The 22,348-nt window shown below is 49.4% G+C and overlaps 1 protein-coding gene across 1 annotated transcript in view; it reads left to right on the forward strand.

Moving 5' to 3' along the window:
* BRINP2 (BMP/retinoic acid inducible neural specific 2) overlaps nt 1-21,865 on the forward strand; it is a 98,737-nt gene extending 76,872 nt beyond the window's left edge. The window contains exons 5-8 of the mRNA XM_066361605.1: nt 9,380-9,485; nt 12,449-12,685; nt 15,346-15,568; nt 17,587-21,865. Coding sequence (XP_066217702.1) covers nt 9,380-9,485; nt 12,449-12,685; nt 15,346-15,568; nt 17,587-18,703 — 1,683 coding nt within the window. The 3' untranslated portion in view covers nt 18,704-21,865. The remainder of the gene's footprint in view (nt 1-9,379; nt 9,486-12,448; nt 12,686-15,345; nt 15,569-17,586) is intronic.
* The last annotated feature ends 483 nt before the right edge of the window (nt 21,866-22,348 follow it).

Consider the following 22,348-nt stretch of genomic DNA (forward strand, 5'->3'; position numbering starts at 1 on the left):
TTTAGATAAGACTAGTGAAAATACTTGAGAACAGTGGAGTTTCAAAATTCCAAATATTAAGTTTGGGTGGCAAGTAAGGGTTAATCGTGTCTGATATCCTGCCTTTATCCTACCCAAAATTCACAAGGAAGTTCTGTTTTTTATTTATTAGTCAATAACTATTTCGAATGCCTGTTATGTGTCAGGCACTGTCCCGGGGACTGAGAATCCAAGAGTCAACAAAACATATTAAGCCCATGGCCCCATGCAGCTTAAATTCCAGCGGCGGAGGCATAATTAGATAACCATGCCATGCCAGATGGATCAGTGGTATGAGAAAATGGAACCAGAGCAAAGCGGGTGATGGGCGCCTGGTGCATCAGGGAAGACCAGTCTGGAGGAATGCCGTTTAAGCAGAGATTGGGATGAAATGAGGAATTAAGCCACATGGGTATCTTGAGTGAGCACATTCTAGACAGAGGGAAGAGCAAACACTAGCCCTCGAGTGGGAGTGTTGTTGGGGTGGTCCTGGAACACCATCTGGAGTGCTGTCAGAGAGGGGTGAAGGGGCAGAGGGGACCACACGGTTATAGAGGACTGGTCGTGAGGGCATCGCTGGTTAGTGACTACTGCCGTGGGCCAGGGAGAAATAACGGTGGCGTGGTCCAGGGAGAAATAACGGTGGCGTGGGCCAGGGAGAAATAACGGTGGCGTGTTTGCACAAAGCTGGCTGTAAAGAGGCAGTGAGAAGTCGGTAGATTCAGAATACATTTTGATAACAGATCCTACAGGATCACTAATGAATTGGAAGGAAGGAGTCAAGGTTAACAGCAAGATTTTTGGCCTGAGCAACTGGAAGAACAGCAATTTTATTTACTTAGAAGGATCATACTGGGAGAGGAGCAGATCTGAAAGGAGTGAATCAAGAGTGTGGTTTTCAACATATTGAACCTGACATTTCTATTAGAAAGCCAAGTAGAGATACCTAACAGGCAGTTGGATATGGATACCAGGATTTCAAGAGAAAGGTCATGGTTAGAGATATAAATTTGGCATGCAAATATATAGACATGCATAGTTGGGATTTATAACTAGGGGGAAAAGCGAGATGAGATCACCCGAGGAGTGAGTCGCTGGTCCAGTGGCCCGAGGGCTGAGCTGTGAAGCACATCAATATCCGGAAACGGGGGAGAGGAGGAGGACCCGACAAAGTGGCTGAGACAAACAGAAAGGGAGGAAGAGAACCAGAGTCGGACTGCAAAGCCGCGTGAAGAAAGTATGTCACGGAAGAAAGGACGGGCAACTGCGTGAAATGCCGCTGAGCAGTCAGATTAAGAACTGACCTTCCACTGGGCAACGTGGAGGTAACTGGGAACCGAGATAAGAGTAGTTTCAGTGGCACGAACCAGGGAAAGGCTGGGTGGAGACAGTTCAAGAGAGGAGGCAAAGGGAAGAATCAGAAAAGTAGGGACAATGCTTTAGGATTTGGCTATCAAGGCAAAGAACAAAAAAAAAGGGTGATAGCTGGAGAGTGCTGCGGGGTCAGGAGAGGCTGTGTTTCTGTTTGTCAGGTGAGATATTTCAGAATATTGGTATGTGAATTGAGATGATTAGGGTGGAGAAGGAGGGTGCACAGAGGAGCATGAACACTCTGTCCTTTGTAAGAGGAGGCGATGGGGGTGCACAGGATGAATACAGTGGGATGCCAGGTGTGGGGAGGGGTGTGGGTGTTCTCTTCTGATGGGTTTCATTTCCTCCATAGAGCCAGAAGCAAAGTTCTTGGCTAACAGGAAGAGGAGCTGTTGAGAAAAGAATGCATGAAATGGTCCTTTCAGGGAGTGGGAGTTAGTATAGCACTCGACTAGATACATGTGTTGGGTGGTTGCTCTGACAGCCCATTTGAGACTTCCCGGTCATAATTATAGCACGAGACCAGTCAGCAGAGTTGTGAGTTTTATCAGCTACATTCAGCAATTCATATTCAGCCAGGCATGAAATAGATGAAGGGTTGGATTTCATTAAGGTGTGTGTGTGTGTGTGTGTGTGTGTGTGTGTGTGTGTGTGTGTTTTCAAGATGAAAGAAAAAGACACGAGGGAGCTGCGAGTATACAGACAGGAGTGATCACAGTGAGGGACCATGAGATTTGAGAGCATGGGATGACAGAAAGTGCAAAGTTGGTCAGGTCAAAAATTTGGAAGTCTAAGTAGGGTTTCTCTAAATTCAAGTTTACATTGTCGCTGACATTAGGGAGGTATGATGACCTGTTTGAGGGGAGAGACGAAGGAGGCACGAGTGTGTGATGCTTACTGTTGAGACTACAGAGGGAGCGCAGCTGCCAACACAAATCGGCACCTGGGGCAGGGACGTGGGAACCAGTGGCCAAGATGGGGTTGGAGGACAAGATGAGGCAGTGAGGGGAGGAGCCAGGGAACTGAGAGGCCAGGGGCTTAAAGCGCCATCAACATGGATGCTAACATCAACAGGAACGATGCAAGACCTGGTAGTGGTCAGAAAGATGGTGGCAAGCAAGCTTAACATTGAAAATCCTCAATGAGTGAAGGGGGGTAATAGGAAAAATAGACCGTGCCCAGGGCAGTGGTGGGTGACGGAGTCCTGGCGGTTCTAGCTTTGAAGGAGCTGGTGGTGGTTTAGAGAGGAAAGGGAAACGGGTCCAGGATATCACAGTGGCAGACTCATCTGACTTCCATGCCCAGGAGAGTGAGGTGTGGAAAAACAGGCAGCCCTACATGCGTCTTCTATGGGGCTGATCAGCTGATCTATCATTTCTAGCTGACACAATGACCTCTGAGGCTACGAGGTGCTTGTGAGAGGGACTGGGTCTCAGTAAGAGCACAGAGCTTGCCACATTTTGGGTAAGGAGTGAAGGTTTGTTGAATGAATGAATGAATGAGTGAATGAGTGAGTCACTGACCCCATTTTTCACATGGTTTAAGCTCCTCTCGGTGTTAGTGCAAATGCATATGAGCATGTCAGTTGAAATAATCAAATCTACTTAAGGTAGCTTGAGTATAAAGATGGTTGACTACTAAGAGGACTTTGGTGAAGAATGTCACAGATCTCCAAGACAGGACCCTAAATCCAATCCAGACACATGGGGCTTGTGAAAGAACAGTCATGCTCCCAGCCTACTCCTCCGTGTTTGTTTCTGCCCATGTCTCTATTTTCCACCTCCACCTGCTCATCTACCTGCATCTCTTGTGTAAGTTCTCGCCTCTGTTTATCCCAGACCCTCCCATGCGCCTCTGGTTTCCGCGTACACGTGCCTTTGCCTTGCTGTGGAGCTGACTCTGGCCCTGACGGAAGGCTCTCTCTCGGTGTCATCTCCCCCCAGTGCCATAGGGGCAGGGACCACTTTCTTGCTCACTGTTCTATCCTCAGTTCCTGGTGCTTGACAATGATTTATTCTGATTTTTGTTAAGTGTCCACAATCGCCCTGTAGATTTTTTCTCTCAGTTCACTGTTCTAAATTCCCGGGAGCAATCATCCGTTCCAGAGCCTACCCTAGTCTAATGTAAAGAGGGGGGCTGCATGGTCTCAGCCATGGCTTCCTGGACTCACCTCTTCCGTAAAGATTGTGGAGTGAGGGTTCGGCAACGTGCCCCAAACCACATCTATTACAGTGCCCGTGGGAGTCCTTTCCAGAACTATCGCCACTGTCCATCTCCCTGAGAGGGGGGCCACCATTCTTGGGAGCCTCTCTTTGGAACATCTCCATTCACACATAAAATGTGAGAAGACTCTCAGCTGCCCCTGGGCGGACTGACCTGGGGTTTTTCTGTTGAGGACCGTGGTTCTCCCCAGGGAATGTAATTCAGAGAACCACGAGATACGGGGTCATTTAGTGTTTTCTCCCTTCACTGCTCCGAGCCCTCAGCTCTGCCTGGCACAGTGAGGTCTAGAGACCTGTCCAAGGTCACAGCTAACCTAAGGGGCAAGGGGAGGTGTTGGCATCCCACCCAACGGCTCTGCTCACCTTCTAGGTTGACCTGTCCCGATGCAGAGGTGTCCCACCAGAGACCATCTCTGCTCTAGCACGCATCGCGTTGACAGGTCCACAGAGCAGGCAGCGCGCAGCCACTGTGGTGCTGGCTTCCCACTTCCCTGGCCTGAGCATTCCCTGGCTACAGCTGAGCTGGCTCCCCACGCTGTCCTTCCTCTGGGGGGCAGTGGGTCGGGTGAGGGACTGCTCACCTGCTCAGCCAGAAAAGGAACAGTCTGCCATCATACCTGCCTGTCTTCTGTTTATCTAAGCAGGTGTGCTCTTACTCTTTACCCTTCCTTAACAATGTCCTTCCACCATCAGCTTCCAGTTATCCAACACAGTCCTCGGAGAGCCCACTGCGATCGCCCTCTGAGGCAAGGTGTACCCCCATCAGCATACACCTCTAGTATCAGACTTGGCACATTACAGTGCAGCTGTATACATGCCACCCCTCCTGCATCCCCACACCCACAACGACAGGACAGCTTAGAGCAGTAGGGACCCTGTGGCATGCAAATGGTTCTGGGTCCCTTCACAGTGTTTGGCACATGGTAAGACACACGATAAAGGGTGGATAGGTGACGATGGGCTGAATGGTTTAGGGAGAAACAAACTTGCTCAGGTGAGGAGATCTGGGCTTAGGTTTCAGCCTTAGATGCTTCTGATTTCTAGGACCTTAGGGAGTTACCGAACTTGACTTAGAGTTTCCAACTATGTGACTTACCTAAACCCAGGGCTTACATTCAGTTGTACGGCCGCACAGTTACTAAAATACTAAAACACTTCTATATTAGCTGGTAAATGGTCTTCACCATCACCGTCTGTGTGACACTGTAACCACTGCACCCCTCCCCTGGAGACTCCAGATTCCCCGTGACAGTAACCAAACGGCTAACGCACCTCGGGAAGCCTCCATAACCCTGCTTGGGCACACCCTGTCCTACCTATGGATAAATATTGTGAATATTACCTCTGATCTTGGCTGGGGTGATACCAAATGATATGGTTCACATAAAAACACTCTGCAAACTGTCAGGGGCTGAATATATTTCCATCCTGCCCACAACTCCCAAGACAGAATCAGAGCCGCGAAGGAGGGGAGGGAGGCTGGTCCTCACTTGCAGCTCACCCTCTATTTAATGGAAGCCTGGGGAAGGGCTTGGCAGGGAGGGCCTGAGACGCTCCGGAGTGAACTGAAAAGAGCCCACACCAAAATTCAGGTGGTTCCCGAGGTGGCAAAAGGGAGCTGTCCTCACGAGCATCCTTAGGATGGCTGGTTCTGGTTGCTCATGGCAGCGGCCAGGGGTTCAGTTCGCAGGTCTTGTCAGCACACAGGCACCAGCCCTGCTCTCTCAGGCGGCTCCGTGGCTCCCAGGGAGGAGCCCATTTTACTCGCCCTTAGCTTTGCAGGTGTCCCATCGGGTAGGACAGGAGCAGCCGGAAGTGAAGGGCAGGGGGAGGAAAGTAGGCTGCGGAATGAGGCTTCGCCCGACCTGGTATTTATGGAAAACTGGACGTGCTAATGAACCAGAGACCCATCAGGGCGTGCTGATGGCAGGCTGGTCTCTGTCAACAGACCAATTAGCACACAATTATTTTCCCTTTCTGAAAGCTGAGCTGAGATGCTCCCTGAGCGTGTGCGGCTGAGTGAGCAGCGCTTCCCGTCACCTCTGTGGGCCCTCGTGATCACCTGCCTGAGCCGCCTGCCTCTTCTATATACAAAGGCACAGGGTTCTGCAGGCCAACCCTGTCAGACTTCCGTCGCTGGGAATGGGGACTTCAGGCCACCAAGCTGCTTCTCAAGTCCATGCTCAGGCACCATCTGCAAGAGCGCCCCCTCCAACCCCCTCTCTCCTCCCCGCTTGCTTGGGGAGGACCGAGGTAGCTCAGAGCAGAATGGCCACAGGAAGAGAGATGACAAGGGGATCGAGTGACACCAGACTGAACCTTCCTCCTCGTGGAGGTCTGGCCTGGCGAGATACTTCCCGCTAACAGGCAATGAGCCCGTGGGGACCACGGTCCCTGTCTCCTCCTCATTCCTATCCTTGGGATACAATTTATAAAGCAAAGCTACTCAATGCTCTTTCAATAACTTACCTAATTGATTGTCCTCTTGTGGAACTGACCTTTGGAAATAGCAAAGACAAGGTCGGAAAAGAGCACCAGAGGCAGCCCCAGAATGCTAACTAGAAGGCAGGAAGGTGGTAGGGAGGAAGGGTTAGTGGTGGGACTAAGAGAGGAAGGTGGCCATTCTCAGTTTTCCTCCCTGGCAGTCATCCTGGTCTACATACGGTGGGTAGCCCCCTCCTTGTCTGGACCCAGTGCTGGGGAGTGACCAACTCAGCAGTGGGTGGGTGGAAAACCCTGTGCAGAACTCTGTGACAGTGTGGTGGCCAGTTCACCTGGAACTGGGGATAGGCAGGTCTCCCAAATGCCACACCTACCATCCCACCCTGCCCTTCAGCCCAATCCATTCCAAAAGGGACTGACTCTCCCAGAAGAGGTGGGCTGGTCCTCAGCCATGGCTCTTCTCATAGGGATTTTCATACCATGTGGATAAAGAGGACCTCCCTTGCACTACGGCAAAGCTCTACCTTCCCACTTCAGCCCGACAACTCGCCCATCACTCATGCATACAATACAGAGACATTATTCAGCCCCCATCGCCTGCCCGTTGGGCGTGCAACAGTCAGAACTCGCGGATTGTGGAAAACACATCTCCACTTGTCTATACACTCCTTATGGTAGTGACTTACACACCCAGCTCTGATTGCTCCTTGAATATTTAGTAAATGACCTTGACTAGGTCATTGAAGCAGTCTGGCCTTGGTTTGCTCATTTATAACATAAGGACGCTACAAACTCAAGGCCATACAATCTGTTTTGCCCCAGTTTCACATTCTGAGGAGAAGGCAGATGACAAAAATATGCTGTTTAAAGGATTTAAGAAGTGATGTCATCTAACGGGTCTCACTCACTGTTTTCTGCAGTCTGTAGATGCGCCCTCACAGGAGACACGGGGCATTGAACTGGGTTCTTGGGACTCAAGGTTAAAATCCTGTTTCGGCTACTCAGCAACCTGAAACCTTGGGTTCTTCCTTTGGAGAATGACAGGAGTGACGTTCATCTCAGAGAAGAACTGTGAAGGTGAAACAGGATGACCTTGGAGGAGGAACTTGGAGGATGGACTTAGAAAACTGTAGGGAGGTTGTTCTTGCCCCTGTCGTGATCCTGGCCACCTTCTCCATTCAGGCTGTCTTGGTGCCCCTCATGTACTATATCAACCATTGTCCCCTGGTCTTTTTTGTTACCTGCTTTTCTCTCAGTTCCTTCCCCATTCCATCCCATCCCTACTCATCCTTCAGGACCAATTGCTGGCTCACCTCCTGCATGACGCCTTCTTTGATTACTAAAGCTACCAGTATCTCCCCCATCTCTCTCTCCACTGTATGTTAAGTCAGTATCACACCTTCTCTCATTTGATTACTCTGTTCCAAAGATATATATATTTATATTTATAATATATATTTATATACCTAATTATATAAAATATAAATTATTATATATTTGTATAGATTTATTTATATATATTTATATAATATATACAGTGGTACCTTGAGATACGAATTTAATTCGTTCTGTAACTGAGCTCATAAGTCAGTCAACTCGTATATCAAACTGCCAATACTGCACTTCTGCGCCAACGTGCCAACTAGCCGCACCTTCCCGAATCATGACTTGTATGTCGGAATTTCGCTCGGATCTCGAACAAAAATATGGACTGAGTCGCAGCTTGTATCTTAAAAAATTCGTATGTTGATCTGTTTGTATATCAAGGTACCACTGTATATTTATAATATATATATTTAAGCCTAAATATACTAAATTTCCTTTAAGCATGTCACTTATGCTTTGGTAGTCACCACGGTGAGTAACAGAGCACTAAACACTTGTATCCACCCTTTGGAACCATGTGTTTTAGATCATGCGGCCCCTCCTTTTTCTCAGAGTTCACTTTTCTCCCTTCTCTTCCTGTCCACTTCCTACTTATCTGTAAGTACTAATTCAGTTGGCCTCTTCTCCACTACTTCTTCCCTCGTTTTCTCCTTGTTTAGAGCCGTGCCCTCCTTGGTACTCATGACACATGGCTTCTGCTTGGCTTGGCTGTGTATCAGTCAGTTGTCTATGCACCTTCCTCCCCGACAGATTGTAATCTCCTGGAGGACATGGTCTATAACATGGTCTATAACTTGTGCCTATTCCTCCACACACACCCCCAAAGCCTGGAGCCTATTACTCATACATTCTCCAATTTATTGAGTTCCTTCCATGTGCCAGGCACTGTGTTAATTGCTGCTGACAACACAGTAAGCAAAATTAACACAAGCTTACTTCATGGAGCCTTTGGAGGGCAGAGGACCCAGACAGGAACAAAATACTCGCAGAAAAAGATGGGACACAGCAGCCCACCTGCCTGCTGCAGAGAGAGGTGCCTAGAGCCAGGGGAGGGGGCGAGAGGGATCGGGGTGGACTTCCTGGAAGGACTTAGGGAAAGGCACGCTATGAATGTTTGATGAATTGCATGGAACTGAAACAGTGGCTGCTCAATAAATACTAGTTGATTGGTTGATTGATTGTTGGCAAAGCCTTCGGAGATCCCAAGAAGCAAGGCTTCAGGTCCCCATCATTCTTATTACATAATTATTTCCGTGCATTTAAAGCGCCCCATTTTTCATCCTATACTTTAAACATCAGGGAAAAACTGATAGGCCGACTTTATAATATTTTAAAATGACTCTATGGTGTTTTGTAATGTTACACTGCTATAAGACTTTATGTATATTTAATATACTTAGTAAAATATGCAGTAAGCCCTGGCTGGTTTTCTCTAAGGACTTCTCGGTGCCGAGGTGGGACTTAAATGTTTAATACTAATAATAATACTCATAATTCATATTTCTCTAGTGCTTTTCATCTTTGGGATCCCCAAAGCCTGTGAGCATCACAGTAAGTGGTTGCAGCTGGGCTCACCAGCAGGCTGACAGCGTCCACATCTGGCCTCCTGTCTTCCTTCGGGGGAGGGGGGGACCCTGCTTAAAGGTCCAGCTTCTTCTGCCTGCGTTGGGTTTTCTCCTCCCAGACAGGACTTCTCTCTCATTGGCTGCCTCTGAAAGGCGCCCACTGTGTGTAACGACTGCTTTCAGCCATGTACCACTGCCGGTCACTGTCTTAGGACGAGGACAGAAAGTGACTTTGTGCTCCAGGGGTGGGGGAACACATGCCATTCCTTTGGCCGGTCAAGGACAGGACACAGAGCTAGAGATGGGCTGAGTGGAGACGTGAAGGGGAGAGGGAAGGTGTCCTCTTGTTGTCTAACCCTGCATTTCCTTTTCTAGGTCACCGAGACCAGGACCGGCCCTCTGGGCTGCAGCAACTACGACAATCTGGACTCGGTCAGCTCGGTCCTGGTGCAGAGTCCGGAGAACAAAGTGCAGTTACTTGGTAAGTCGCATGGGGATGGGGTTCACTCTCCTCACACCTGGTGAAACACCCGGACCACCAACGAGCGGTTGGAAGTCCCGCCTGCCCCACCCACTTGCGCAACCCTTCTTAAGACGAGTTCTGGGACTTGAACAACTTTACATTGTTATTTTGAGAAAACTTCTGATGGGATTCGCCCCACACCCAAGACCTATTGCTCATACCACTCGACACCCAAATCCTCGCCTCACAGTCCTTCCGAGAACTCTGTCACTGTCCTATAGCCGTAGCATCCGCCCTTACATGCTTGATCGAGTTCACTGGTCTCCTTTGCTGCCCAGAGAACCCTCTGCTTTTATCCTAAGGTCACCCTGGGAACAGCTGTCCTTGCAGGATGGTTATGGGGCCTCCAACTCTAGCTCAGCTAAGAACTGTGCAAACTATGGGCCCACTGGTTACCCTGAGCGCGGTCCCTGCTTTCTGTCATTAGCCTGAAATCTCCCATGGGAGAGAAAAGCCAGGACAGAGTTTAAGAGGAGTGGGGATCTCAGCTGAAGATGGAACAGCAAACAGTAAAGCAGGAAACCCATTGGAAAGGGAGCTCCACCAGGTCCGGAGGCTGGCAGACGAAGGTGGCACACGGCTCCCGCGCCCCGTCCCCTGGGCATGCATGCCGATTCAGACAGAGCTATTTGGCAGTGGGGAAAGTTCATTTTTCTTAAGGCCTAACTGAATTGGACTCTGCTTAAGATATTATTGTCTCTGTATTATAAAATCAATAGCCCTCATCCAGGATCTATGATTACACATTCCAGGCAACCTGAGCCGGATGCAACCCATAAATGCTTTAGGAATCAAGGAAGAGAGGATAGAGAGGAGTAAAAGACTCATTTATTTAAAGGCACCTAATGCAGTTAGCATCCCTCTCCTCCTGTGTGCCTGGATGGGATGGGTTGGTGCATGGAAATTAGCAACAAGTATAGTTCGGAATGTCTGGTGGTTCATTTGGAATAGTTAATGCCATTTAAATTTATAGTTCATCACTCACGCAGACATTGCTCTGGGCACTGATTTCAGAGCAGAGCAGTGGGAATGTTACGGTGAGGAGGAGGGAGGCCGTGTGGGGCGGTGGAAGGGCGGACTGTCAGGGGGGTGAGGGCTGAAAGCCAGTTTGCGGACAGGGAGTGTGGGGAGGACTGCTCAAGCACCTCTGGGCACAACAGCAAGAAAGGAAGATCCGGCCCTGGCTGGTTGGCTCAGTGGTAGAGTGTCGGCCTGGCGTGCAGGAGTCCCGGGTTCGATTCCCAGCCAGGGCACATAGGAGAAGCGCCCATCTGCTTTTCCACCCCTCCCCCTCTCCTTCCTCTCTGTCTCTCTCTTCCCCTCCTGCAGCCAAGGCTCCATTGGAGCAAAGATGGCCCCGCCGCTGAGGATGGCTCTGTGGCCTCTGCCTCAGGCGCTAGAATAGCTCTGATTGCGGCAGAGCGATGCCCCAAGATAGGCAGAGCATCGCCCCCTGGTGGGCATGCTGGGTGGATTCCAGTCGGGCGCATGTGAGAGTCTGTCTGACTGCCTCCCCCCGTTTCCTACTTCAGAAAAATACAAAAAAAAAAAAAAAAAAGAAAAGAAAAGAAAAGAAAAGAAAGGAAGATCTGGGAGCAGTTCAGAATCGGAGGGAGACCACAGACAAGAACCCCAAACACCCACTGCTGCTGCAATTCTAACTTCTAGTTTGAGGTCGGCTGAGACTGGGATACATACTATGAGCTCTCTGGTTTCCTGTCAAGGACAGGGTCAAGGGTGTGAAAATAAAGAGCTGGCAGACATTTGAGGAAAGGGGAGCACACGTCATGTCCAGAAGTCCCCATGTTCCTCACTCTCCTGACACAGGATCTCACAGTGAACCTTGCTGGGTGAGCCTCCCGCAGGTCTGACCTTGAACACGCGCAGGCTGTGTCCAAAGGCTCACCTGTTCTTCATCCATCCCTTGATATGCTTCCAGCAGCCACCTTGGGTGGCTTGAAGCCAACTAGGCATATATTGTGCTACTGGTAAACTAGCAGCCACTACAAATGGGTGGGAGAACTATAGCTTTAGAGGATTACAGCCAAGATCAGCGGAAGCTAATTAGAAGACTGCTGAGAGCCATTCACAACTACCCAGGCCCGACTGACCGTGGGATGTCTACCACTGTCCTCCCTTCAGTCTTCCTCAAGAGTGGAATCACATTGAGATGGGGCAGCCAGTCCCAGTTATGCAAGTGTGGCCAGAAGGAACAAGGGCAGGATCTGACACCAAGCTGACTTTACTAGTACGGTGACTGGGGCAGGTCACTTTGGTCATTGGGCTTGGATTTCCTCACCTATAAGAGGCTCTGTCACTTGTGATTACGTGGGAAAAGTACTTGGGGTAGTGCCTGGCCACGAGGTACCCACAATACCTGTCCCTGCCTCCTAACCAGGGCAGCCTCTGCCATCAGGGCTGGGGTGGGATGCCCAGGAGAATTGACATTCACCAAACATCCTAGGATGCCTGCTGCTAATCTCCGTGAAGCTAGAAACAGGATAGTTATCAGAGACAAAGCAAAAAGCCCATCAAGGCTTGATTCCTCCCCCATGAGAGCTGTAAGCTCTTCTTTTATCTGAAACATCTTCCTGTTTCCAGCTTAGAAATGCTGACGTGTAGCCCAGCAGCCTGTTCATATGATATGCACACTCTCAATTTGGCTGATATAAGGGGTTCGACTGAGCCTTGGGCTTTGATGTTTCTCATTTACATATTCAGATCCTCCCCCATCTGTCACTGGGGCAGCGACTACCCTCTCTCCCAACCGGCTCAGCGGGATCAGGCCCTGGGGTGACCGTGCTTGGGCCCAGGATGCACAAGGCAGCAGGACCCCAGCTGGGGCCCCTGCAGCCATGGATGAGGGAAACAGAGTGCCCAGTGGTTCCGCCTGGCGATTCGCTGACCTGCCCTTTCCCTAGGCCTGCAGGTGCTGCTGCCCGAGCACCTGCGCGAGCGCTTTGTGGCGGCCGCGCTCAGCTACATCACGTGCAGCTCGGAGGGTGAGCTTGTCTGCAAGGACAATGACTGCTGGTGCCAGTGCAGCCCCGCCTTCCCGGAGTGCAACTGCCCCGACGCCGACATCCAGGCCATGGAGGACAGCCTGCTGCAGATCCAGGACTCCTGGGCCACTCACACCCGGCAGTTTGAGGAGTCAGGTGAGCAGGCGCCAGTCCCAGTTTCCCTCCCTGTAGACCGGAGGTGGCTGTGAGGTGCAGGGTGAGATCAGGGGGCCTCAGCTTGGATCCTGGCTCAGCCACCTCTGCGACCTCACGCAGGGTCTGTCACCACTCTGAGTCTCAAGGCGTTTCTTTTTGTTCTAGATGAAAGCGGACATAATACCTACCAAACAGACATGTTTTAGGGACTTAATAAGCTCACTGAGAGCTAACGAAGGCATAGGCCCTGTCTTGTTTGATGCTGATCCCACAGTGGCTAGACCAGTTCCTGCACAGCAGGTGCACAGTAAACATTTGCTGAATGAATGGAGTGCGTAGAAAAGTTCTAGGAGACCCAGACATCCTAGGCTTTGCTTGTTGCTGGAATAATGACTATCAGTGTTCCCTTGAGACCTCGGTCCCAAGGACTTGGTTTTGCATCCTCGTTCTGTGTTATGGTCTGAATGTTTGTGTTCCCCAAAATTCATATGTTGAAAATCTAATGCCCAAGGTGATGGCTTTGGAGAGTGATGAGGGCATGAGGGCAGAGCCTTTAGGCAGGGGATCAGTGCCTTCATCAAAGAAGCCCTGAAGAGACTTCTAACCCTTTCCACCCTGTGAGGACACAGGGAGGAGTCAGCCATCGGCAGCCCCAAACGGGACTTTCGCTAGAACCTGACCACACGGAACCCTATTCTGTGACTTCCAGCATCCAGAACTGTGAGAAATAGGTTTCGGTTGATTATGAGCCACACAGTTGGTGCTCCTTTGTTAAAGCAGTTGAACGGACTGAGACGCCCTGGGACCAGCCAACTCTACGACCTTAGATGGGCCAACAGCATCTCAGCGCCTCAGCCTCCCCATCTGTTCGACAGAGAAAGTATCGATAATAGTTGGAGAGAAGACTTGAGTTGGGATCATTTAGATAAAATTAATGTAAAAAGAACCCTGCACCATAGTCATACATTTCAATACTAATGAAGGATATGGATATACAGTGGTCCCTTGTCTGTCACGGGGGTTAGGTTCCAGAACCATGGCAGGCAAAAATCCACAATGTAGCGACCTGATACTTGTTTTATTATTTATATATATTTTAAGGCTTAATAAACCCTCCCCACACTCTTATAAACCTTTCCCACACTATTACTCACCTTTTTCACACTTATCTTGCTTATTTTACCACAAAAAATTAAAATAATAAATATATAAAAATACCCATATACAGCAAAATTCTGCGATGTAGTGAAAAATCCGCGGTACAGTGAGACAGCGAAAAGTGAACCACGATATGGCGAGGGATGAGTGTATCTCAAAAGCAAAATGTTGGATAAGACAAAGCAAGATGGAAAAGGTATATATTGCATAGATATTGATATGTAATATTTATTCATAATGCTATAATTATTAAATATAATATATATTTAATGCTATTTATGTGAACTTTAAGAACATGATAGTCAATACTTAGTACTTTTTATAGACAAATACACGTGTAGAGCACTTAAAAATATGTGATAATGCTAAAGAAAGCATCCAAGGGGTGCCAACATCTAGATGGAGACAAGGAAGTTTGGGGTCTTCAAATATACTGTTTTGTCTTATTTCCTTAAAATAAAATCTGAAGCCAATATGGCAAAATGCCAAATGCTAGGTGGTCGGCACATGGCGCTCATCTCTTCTGTATGCTTAAATGTTTTAGAAACAGAACTGTGCACATGGTAGCTGTAAGTTTCATGACTGGGATGAGCCTCCAGTCTTCTGGGAGGATGCAGGACCAGGTGTGTGGGAATCAGAATCAGCGGAAGCCCCAGGCATTGTCCAAGTTCTAGACCAGCCAGTAAGCAGCTCAGAAGAGTAGCACATTCCAGTCCTCCAACCCCAGCCGCTACGTGCTCCGGGGGGTATTGGCTCCCTACCTCTCCTGGGTCTGGAAAATGGCTTTGGGCTTCCACCACCATGAGTTACCGCTAATTAGTCAATGAGGATTCTCTGGGTCTCCACCAGGAGACCGGTGGCTGCAGATCTCATACAAGCAGAGCTGTGGACAGAGATCTGAGCATGAATTCAGAAATCATGTTGTGCCAGGAAACTCTGAGATCTCAGACTTGCTGTAGGAGTTGAGAACCAGAAAGCACGTTGCTTCTGGATTAGCTACAGGACAGAATGGGTATCTGGCCAAGAAGAGACTGAAAAGTTTATAGGAAGATTTCTAAGCTGGGTGCACTATCTTCTCTGTGTCTGTATTGTCAGTCCTGTGAATTCTCATCTTCGTAAGTCCGTCCTTTTCCATAGAGCGTTCTGTAGCTATTGAAGACTGACCTGAGACATTGCTGTGAGTGACTTACAAGGAGCTAGAAAGGGAAAGGAGACACATCCCAAGGTCACTGGTCCCTTGGGTGGTGTCAGAGATCAGTTTTGAAATTCAGAAGCATGTTAAGGGCAGGAAGGATGGGAAAGAATCCTGAGAACATATTTTATGACATAGTAATGATTTCTCCATGAAGCTAGTGAAAAAGAAATGAACGAAGGGCCTGGAGAGTGAATGGGTGGACTCCTTCTGCACGCAGTGACCCTGAAGGGCTGTGGGGCACCTGCCTGCCCCTCCCAGGGTATGGGCAAGGCTCCTGCTCAGCTCTGCCCCGTGTTCTTGCCCACAGAGGAATTCCAGGCCCTGCTGAAGAGACTGCCTGATGACAGGTTCCTGAACTCCACCGCCGTTTCCCAGTTCTGGGCCGCGGACGCCAGCCTCCAGCACCGCTACCAGCAGCTGGGAGCCAGCCTGAAAGGGCTCTTCAAGAAGACCCATCGGATCATCCGCCGGCTCTTCAACCTCTGCAAACGCTGCCACCGGCAGCCCCGCTTCCGCCTGCCCAAGGAGAGGTGAGCCCCCAGATGCCGGAGCCCAAGCCCAGCCTCTGCCCCCAGTGGCGAAGGCCAGCGAGGACCCTCCACCCAACACGGGAGATCTGGGAGCAGTGACCCCCACAGGGCCCTTCTGATTCTCTCGTTATCTTGACCTACTCTTGTGTCATTCTCAATTATGACATGTGGCTACAGTGAGTGAAAAAAAGAGAGAGGCTAATTACCGTTTTCTATAAATGACAGTAGATTCAAATGTTATTCTAATAATCAAATTCTCACTGATTTCCAATTTGATAAGTATTTCAAGAAAGGGGTGGAGCCAAAGCTCACACACCAATTTCATGGGATGAGAGATACAGAGATACACACATTGGGTTGTTTCAAACGAGTGATGGCTCTGAGTCACGAGGGGGCAGCGGTCCCATGTCCTCGGGGACAGAGGGGGTCTGCGTCACCTCAGGCACTCACTCACTCACTCACCCACTCGTTCACCCATTTGTTCAACAAGCTTGTGTTCCTTCCATGTCGCATGTCCTTTAATTAAGCTGTGGGGGAGGTCTGTTATTTGGGAAGATTTAATATATATACAGTAACATAAAAACTGAAAAGAATTACAACTCTGTGGCAGCCACTTAAAGCCCTTTAAATTCATATCTGGCTGGTTGGCTCAGTGGTAGAGTGTCAGCCCGGTGTGTGGAAGTCCCGGGTTCGATTTCTGGCCAGGGCACACAAGAGGAGCACCCATCTGCTTCTCCACCCTCCCCCCTCTCCTTCCTCTCTCTCTCTTCCCCTCCTACAGCCAAGGCTCCATTGGAGCAAAGTTGGCCCGGGTGCTGAGGACAGCTCCATGGCCTCCACCTCAGGTGCTAGAATGGCTCCGGTTGCAATGGAGCAACACCCCAGATAGGCAGAGCATCACCCCCTGGTGGGCATGCCGGGTGGATCCCGGTCGGGTGCATACGGGAGTCTGTCTCTCTGCCTCCCCACTTCTCACTGCAGAAAAATTTAAAAAAAAAATCATGTCCATGGAGCATATATAAAGATGGTGGTCTAGAAGCAAAGGCCAAAGAGAAAAGCAACCATGGGGAAGGAGGTCATGGTGAGCTTGTGAGGGAGGAGGGGGAGATGGGGCATTCCAGGAGCAGGGAGAGAGCTGCCCTGGGAGCACCCCAGGGGCACAACTCTAACTGAGGCACGGGTGCGAAGGAACAGTAATACAGACGGTGGGCCAGCAAGGGTTCCCAATTACAGTTCATTTCTTTTTCAACAAATAATTCTGAGATGTTTACCATGCACCAGGAATAGTTGTGGTTTCTAGGAATATGCTGGTGAACAACACAGTGTCTCTACTCCCTTGGCATTAGTAAGGGAGCCGTCCACAAATAAGTCAACAATAAAGAAGCACAATCGTTTCTGATACCAATCACTGCTGTGGGTTCACGGAAACAGGGCGAGGGCTATAGACTGAGCAGGTGGTTCTTCTGAAAGGGAAGTCATGGAAGACCTCTTTGAGGAGGTGTTATCAACAGAGCCTAAAGCTTTAGAGGAAACTGACCTAGGGAACGTTTATTCTTGGTGGAAGTAGGAGAGAAGCAGAGAGTAGAAATGACAGTGACCAACCGTGATGTGGGAAAGAAGTCGGTATGATGGAAAAAAGTCTGGCCAGCCGGCTGTTAGATCTTATTTAGAAGATTGCAAACCATATTCGATACTATCCTAATCTCCACCAACTCGGTAGGTGGTGGAGAGCTCCTGTAGGCTTTGGAATGAGGGAGTGAGGTGATACCTGGGAGGGAAGAACCTGGCTGCTTCCAGGACAAGGCTGATGTCAAATATTTCTGGGGCAGTTCCTTCCGACACTGGGCTCCCCGCCTAGTCAGATTTTGCGAAGTGGTACAGTAGGGTGTCCATCTCTTAGAGAACTTGGGCTTTTCTCTTCCTCATAGCCTGTTAGCCAGTGTCTTGCTACCCTCAGGGAAGACAACAGGGCATGTCTCCCGGTGACTCTGGCTTCATTTTTATCTCCTCTCCCAAAGGTCCTTGTCCTACTGGTGGAACCGCATCCAGTCCTTCCTGTACTGCGGAGAAAGCACCTTCCCGGGCACCTTCCTAGAACAGAGCCACAGCTGCAGCTGCCCCTATGACCAGTCTGCCTGCCAGGGCCCCATCCCCTGTGCCTTGGGGGAAGGGCCCGCCTGTGCCCACTGCGCTCGGGACAATAGCACACGCTGCGGGAGCTGCAACCCGGGCTATGTGCTGGCCCAAGGGCTGTGCCGGCCAGAGGTGGCCGAGTCCCTGGAGAACTTTCTGGGGCTGGAGACAGACCTGCAGGACCTGGAGCTGAAGTACCTGCTGCAGAAGTGGGACAGCCGCATTGAGGTGCACTCCATCTTCATCAGCAATGACATGCGCCTGGGCAGCTGGTTCGACCCCTCCTGGCGGAAGCGCATGCTGCTCACCCTGAAGAGCAACAAGTACAAGCCGGGGCTTGTGCACGTGATGCTGGCCCTGTCCCTGCAGATCTGCCTCACCAAGAACAGCACCCTGGAGCCCGTCATGGCCATCTACGTCAACCCCTTCGGGGGCAGCCACTCCGAGAGCTGGTTCATGCCTGTGAACGAGGGCCGCTTCCCAGAATGGGAAAGGACTAACGTGGATGCAGCCGCCCAGTGCCAAAACTGGACTATCACCTTGGGGAACAGGTGGAAGACCTTCTTTGAGACGGTCCATGTTTACCTGCGGAGCCGAATCAAGTCCCTGGATGACAGCTCCAACGAGACAATCTACTACGAGCCCCTGGAGATGAGCGATCCCTCCAAGAACCTGGGCTACATGAAAATCAACACCTTGCAGGTCTTTGGCTACAGCCTGCCCTTTGACCCGGAGGCTATCCGGGACTTAATCCTCCAGCTGGACTACCCGTACACTCAAGGCTCCCAGGACTCGGCCCTGCTGCAGCTCGTAGAGCTCAGGGACCGCGTGAACCAGCTCTCTCCACCTGGCAAAGTCCGGCTGGACCTTTTCTCCTGCTTGCTCCGGCACCGGCTCAAGCTGGCCAACAATGAGGTGGGCAGGATCCAGTCTTCCCTGAGGGCTTTCAACTCCAAGCTGCCAAACCCCGTGGAGTATGAGACAGGCAAACTCTGTAGCTAATGGGGAGCCTACTCCTGTGCGGGGCAGGGAGGGGAGCCACGCACCCAGGCCCTCACCGCGGTGCCACCCAGGTGCCCCCTTGAGACTTTCTGCACCTAGCAGATAGGACCTCGGGGCTTGGACCGAAGCAGGCAGGAGAGAAAGAAACAGCCACTGCACACACGCACACACTGGCACACGAATACACACACACACACACACACACACACACACACACACTCCCTCGGGGAGGCTGCAACTCAGCAGCCTCATGTCTGACCAGTCGGGGCTTCCTAGAACGAACGCACTTGAAGGACAGGAACCAAGGGAGAGATTAAGAAAAAAGAACCAGCCAAACCATAAAACAAACAAATCCCTAAAAGTGATTCATACTGTTCAAGGAACCAAGAGGGGACCAGAACGGGAGGGGTGGGAGCCCCCTCTCCCCCTGGTGGAGTCACTTTTGTATTCTTTTTAACCAGATTTCTTAAAATGGCAGTGTTTCGTGATTCCCACATTGGTTCCTACTTTTTGTACTCGGCCTCCTCTGAGCCCTACCGGACGCTGACTGCTCCTCAGGCGGCTCCTTTAAGAAACAGAAGAAGAGACACCAACTGAGGACGCTCAGGGTGGGCAGGTGGCCTTGCAGCCCCTCCTGGCCCCTGCCCCCTCCAGCCCCCCTGGCTTGCCTGGCCACCCCGGTTTTGGGGGCCCTGGTTTGTCCCATAGTCCCCTGAGGTTCAGCCAGACCTCCGCTCCCAACAACACCCGATCTGTCCCAGAAAGCCGCTCTGTCAAGTTAAAGAGAGACAATGTATAGGGAAGCATTCTTTTTTAAAAACAAAATCAAAAATATTTATTTTGTGATTGTTTTCCTTGTCAATCTGCTCCAGCCACATGAATATATGAGTAAAAAATTTAACTGGTTTGATATATTTTTTCAAAAGATCTTTATTAAGGGGAAAGGTGAGAGAGAGAAAGAAGGAAAAAAGAGTATAGTATAGTTCCCTGGGTTGTTTTGTTTTTTTATTTTTAATTGCTCTGCACGTGACACGTGGGTGTCTTCGATGGTGGATATTGCGATATTGCTGTGTGGGAGGCTGGTTGCTTAGTATAAACACAAGAGAATGCATGCCTCTCCAGACTGGGTGTGAGGGGTGTGTGTGTGTGTGTGTGTGTGTGTGTGTGTGTGTGTGAGAGAGAGAGAGAGAGAGAGAGAGAGAGAACACAGAATGGAGTGAGGCAGAATTTTCTCAGATAATTGCCTGGCTGCCCTACTTCCTAGTAGTGAGGACTAACATGGGTCCTACAACCAGGACTGCCCACCATCAGGGAAGAGTATGAAAGTCTGTGCTCTTTAAGGGAACTTCAGCCTTTGTGTCGGGCAAATGCTGGCTAAAGGGAGCTCCACTTTGCCGACACCACGGCGGACATCAGGAGAATCAGAAGAATCTCCCACACCCAGCATCGTCAAGTCTGCGATCAGCCTTTGAGGAAATCGGAAAAGATGCAGACTTAGCATTGGTTTCCTCCATTCTGTTTATCACCTTCCCTGCCTAAAATGCAGGCTTGGCATATGCCACACAGGGCCATACATCCTTCTCTGCTTAGTGCCTTCCCCAGGTGGTATGAGAATCGCTTTGTAGCAAATCTTTTGAAGAACCATGTCTGTCTATTCTCCACATGTTCTGAGCACAATGCGTTGTAGGCATGACAACCCCCATTTTATTCAAGTGAAAGTCACTGCATAAATACTAAGTACCCCATTTGGTGCCTGTGGTACATCTCAGTTGGTACAAAATAAACTGGGAGACAATGAGAGGATGGTCCTATCTATCTGCCCAAGAGCTTGTACGTTTATCGTTGCATAGAGAAGAATCCGGCATTATATTTAATCCCTGAGCCTTCCTTCGATCCATGAGGACCAGTAATCCTGGGTAGATAAGCAGCCGAGGGCATTTCTTTCTTCACAGCTCCCTGAGGGCTTCCAGGGTGAAAATGCACAGTGATGGATGAACTAGGGGTACGTGTTATTGCCTGTCTATTTCTAGTTCAGCTGCTGCTTGCTTTCGGGAGTGTGTCTCAAGCTCTGTTTCTGAGGGAGACGGAACCAGCAGATGTCATCTTCATCAATGGGGCTGTTGATGTGCTAGAGGAGGATGCTCTCAGTGGGAGGGTTTTGATTCTTTCCAGTGGTGGGGTTTGAGTGTAAGGTAAATCTTAGAGTGTGATTTTAGCACCCTGAGTGTGTGTGTCTACGTGCTGTAGGAATGGGTGGGAAGATGCTTTCACCTACCAATGAAAGGGACACGGTGCACTGCAATATTTTGAGTGGGTAAGAAAGCAATCAAGACTGTGTTTGCACAAAGCAAGCGGTGCAGACTCTAAGTAGCACAAAAGTAATTGCTCCGGTGGGAAGCGAGTCAGTGCATGGGGCCCACATCCCTGCTGGGCCAGTCCCACAGCTGAGATGGCGAACTTCAGCTGTCAGTCTCAGTCTGAGACCAGACTGGGGCAAGTGCACTCTTGTGTAATTATTAGGAAGAACTCTGTATCATTTTATTTCAGACTCCTTGTCTCGGGAAGGCTCTGGGGAGATGATGGTGAGATGTATTATGGCTTTAGAAAGAAAAAGATCCAGTGACAAAAATGTTCACTGCTTGAAGGTTTAAACCATGAAGCTGAGTGGATCAACTCTATCTAATAAAGTACCACTACACATTGGTCAATATCAGGAGTGACCTTCTGAACCCAGATGCCAAGTACCGTGCTGATAGAAGGCTTAAAAGACAGTATTAATTAATTACAGTAGTAGAAATGTTTATATTTGACCCTGGTATTTGTGACAGGTGCCTGACTCCTCTGTTCTGAGATAGTGATGGGGTACCTGGTGTATAAGGTCTTGGGTCAAAGCAACAGTCCAAAGAATGCTTCCCTAATAGAAGGTAGGTGTAAGGAGACAGACAAATAAAGGACAGACAAGCTTTCTTAATGAGGTTTTAAAGGCTCGAAACCATGAATCCAGCATAGAATTTCTCAAAAACCTAGGCTGAGAAATGCCATAATAATAAAAGGTGATCTCCCCATCAAAATCATCACTTTAGAAGTGTATAGTAACCAGAAGATGTGAGCCAACTATTACCAGTTGCAGTTGCAAATAAAGAATTGTCATTAATTAATTAGTCTTGGGTTGTCAATGTTGGTGAACTCACTGTGGAATTAAGAGCCAAATCACAATTCAGTTATGGCTATTACAATCAGGAATCCAAGCTTTAATTGTAACCTTAAAGAACTAATACATCAAATGTAATCTGTCCTAATACTCAAGACTAATACCTCTAATACTAAATAATATACTTAATACCTGCTGCTAATAATATAATGCTACGTTCAACAGGCATACTCACACATTCACAGCCAAAATGGCAAATGAAGATTGCTTCACATACTGGGTATCACGAATAATTCACATCTAGTTCTTGGCTTCTTTTTACAAATACAAAAGCAGCCATCATGACAGGCCCAGCCACCTTAAATAGATGGAATACATTGCTACGTGATGTCCCACCTCAAAATATCATCTATGAAATCTGTAATTTCATTATATAAGGCTGTTCTCATGCACATAAGAAACATCTTTTTCCTCCTCCTCCTCCTCCTCCTCCT

This window comes from Saccopteryx leptura, chromosome 2 (genome assembly GCF_036850995.1).
Source record: "Saccopteryx leptura isolate mSacLep1 chromosome 2, mSacLep1_pri_phased_curated, whole genome shotgun sequence".
Taxonomy (NCBI): Eukaryota; Metazoa; Chordata; class Mammalia; order Chiroptera; family Emballonuridae; genus Saccopteryx; species Saccopteryx leptura.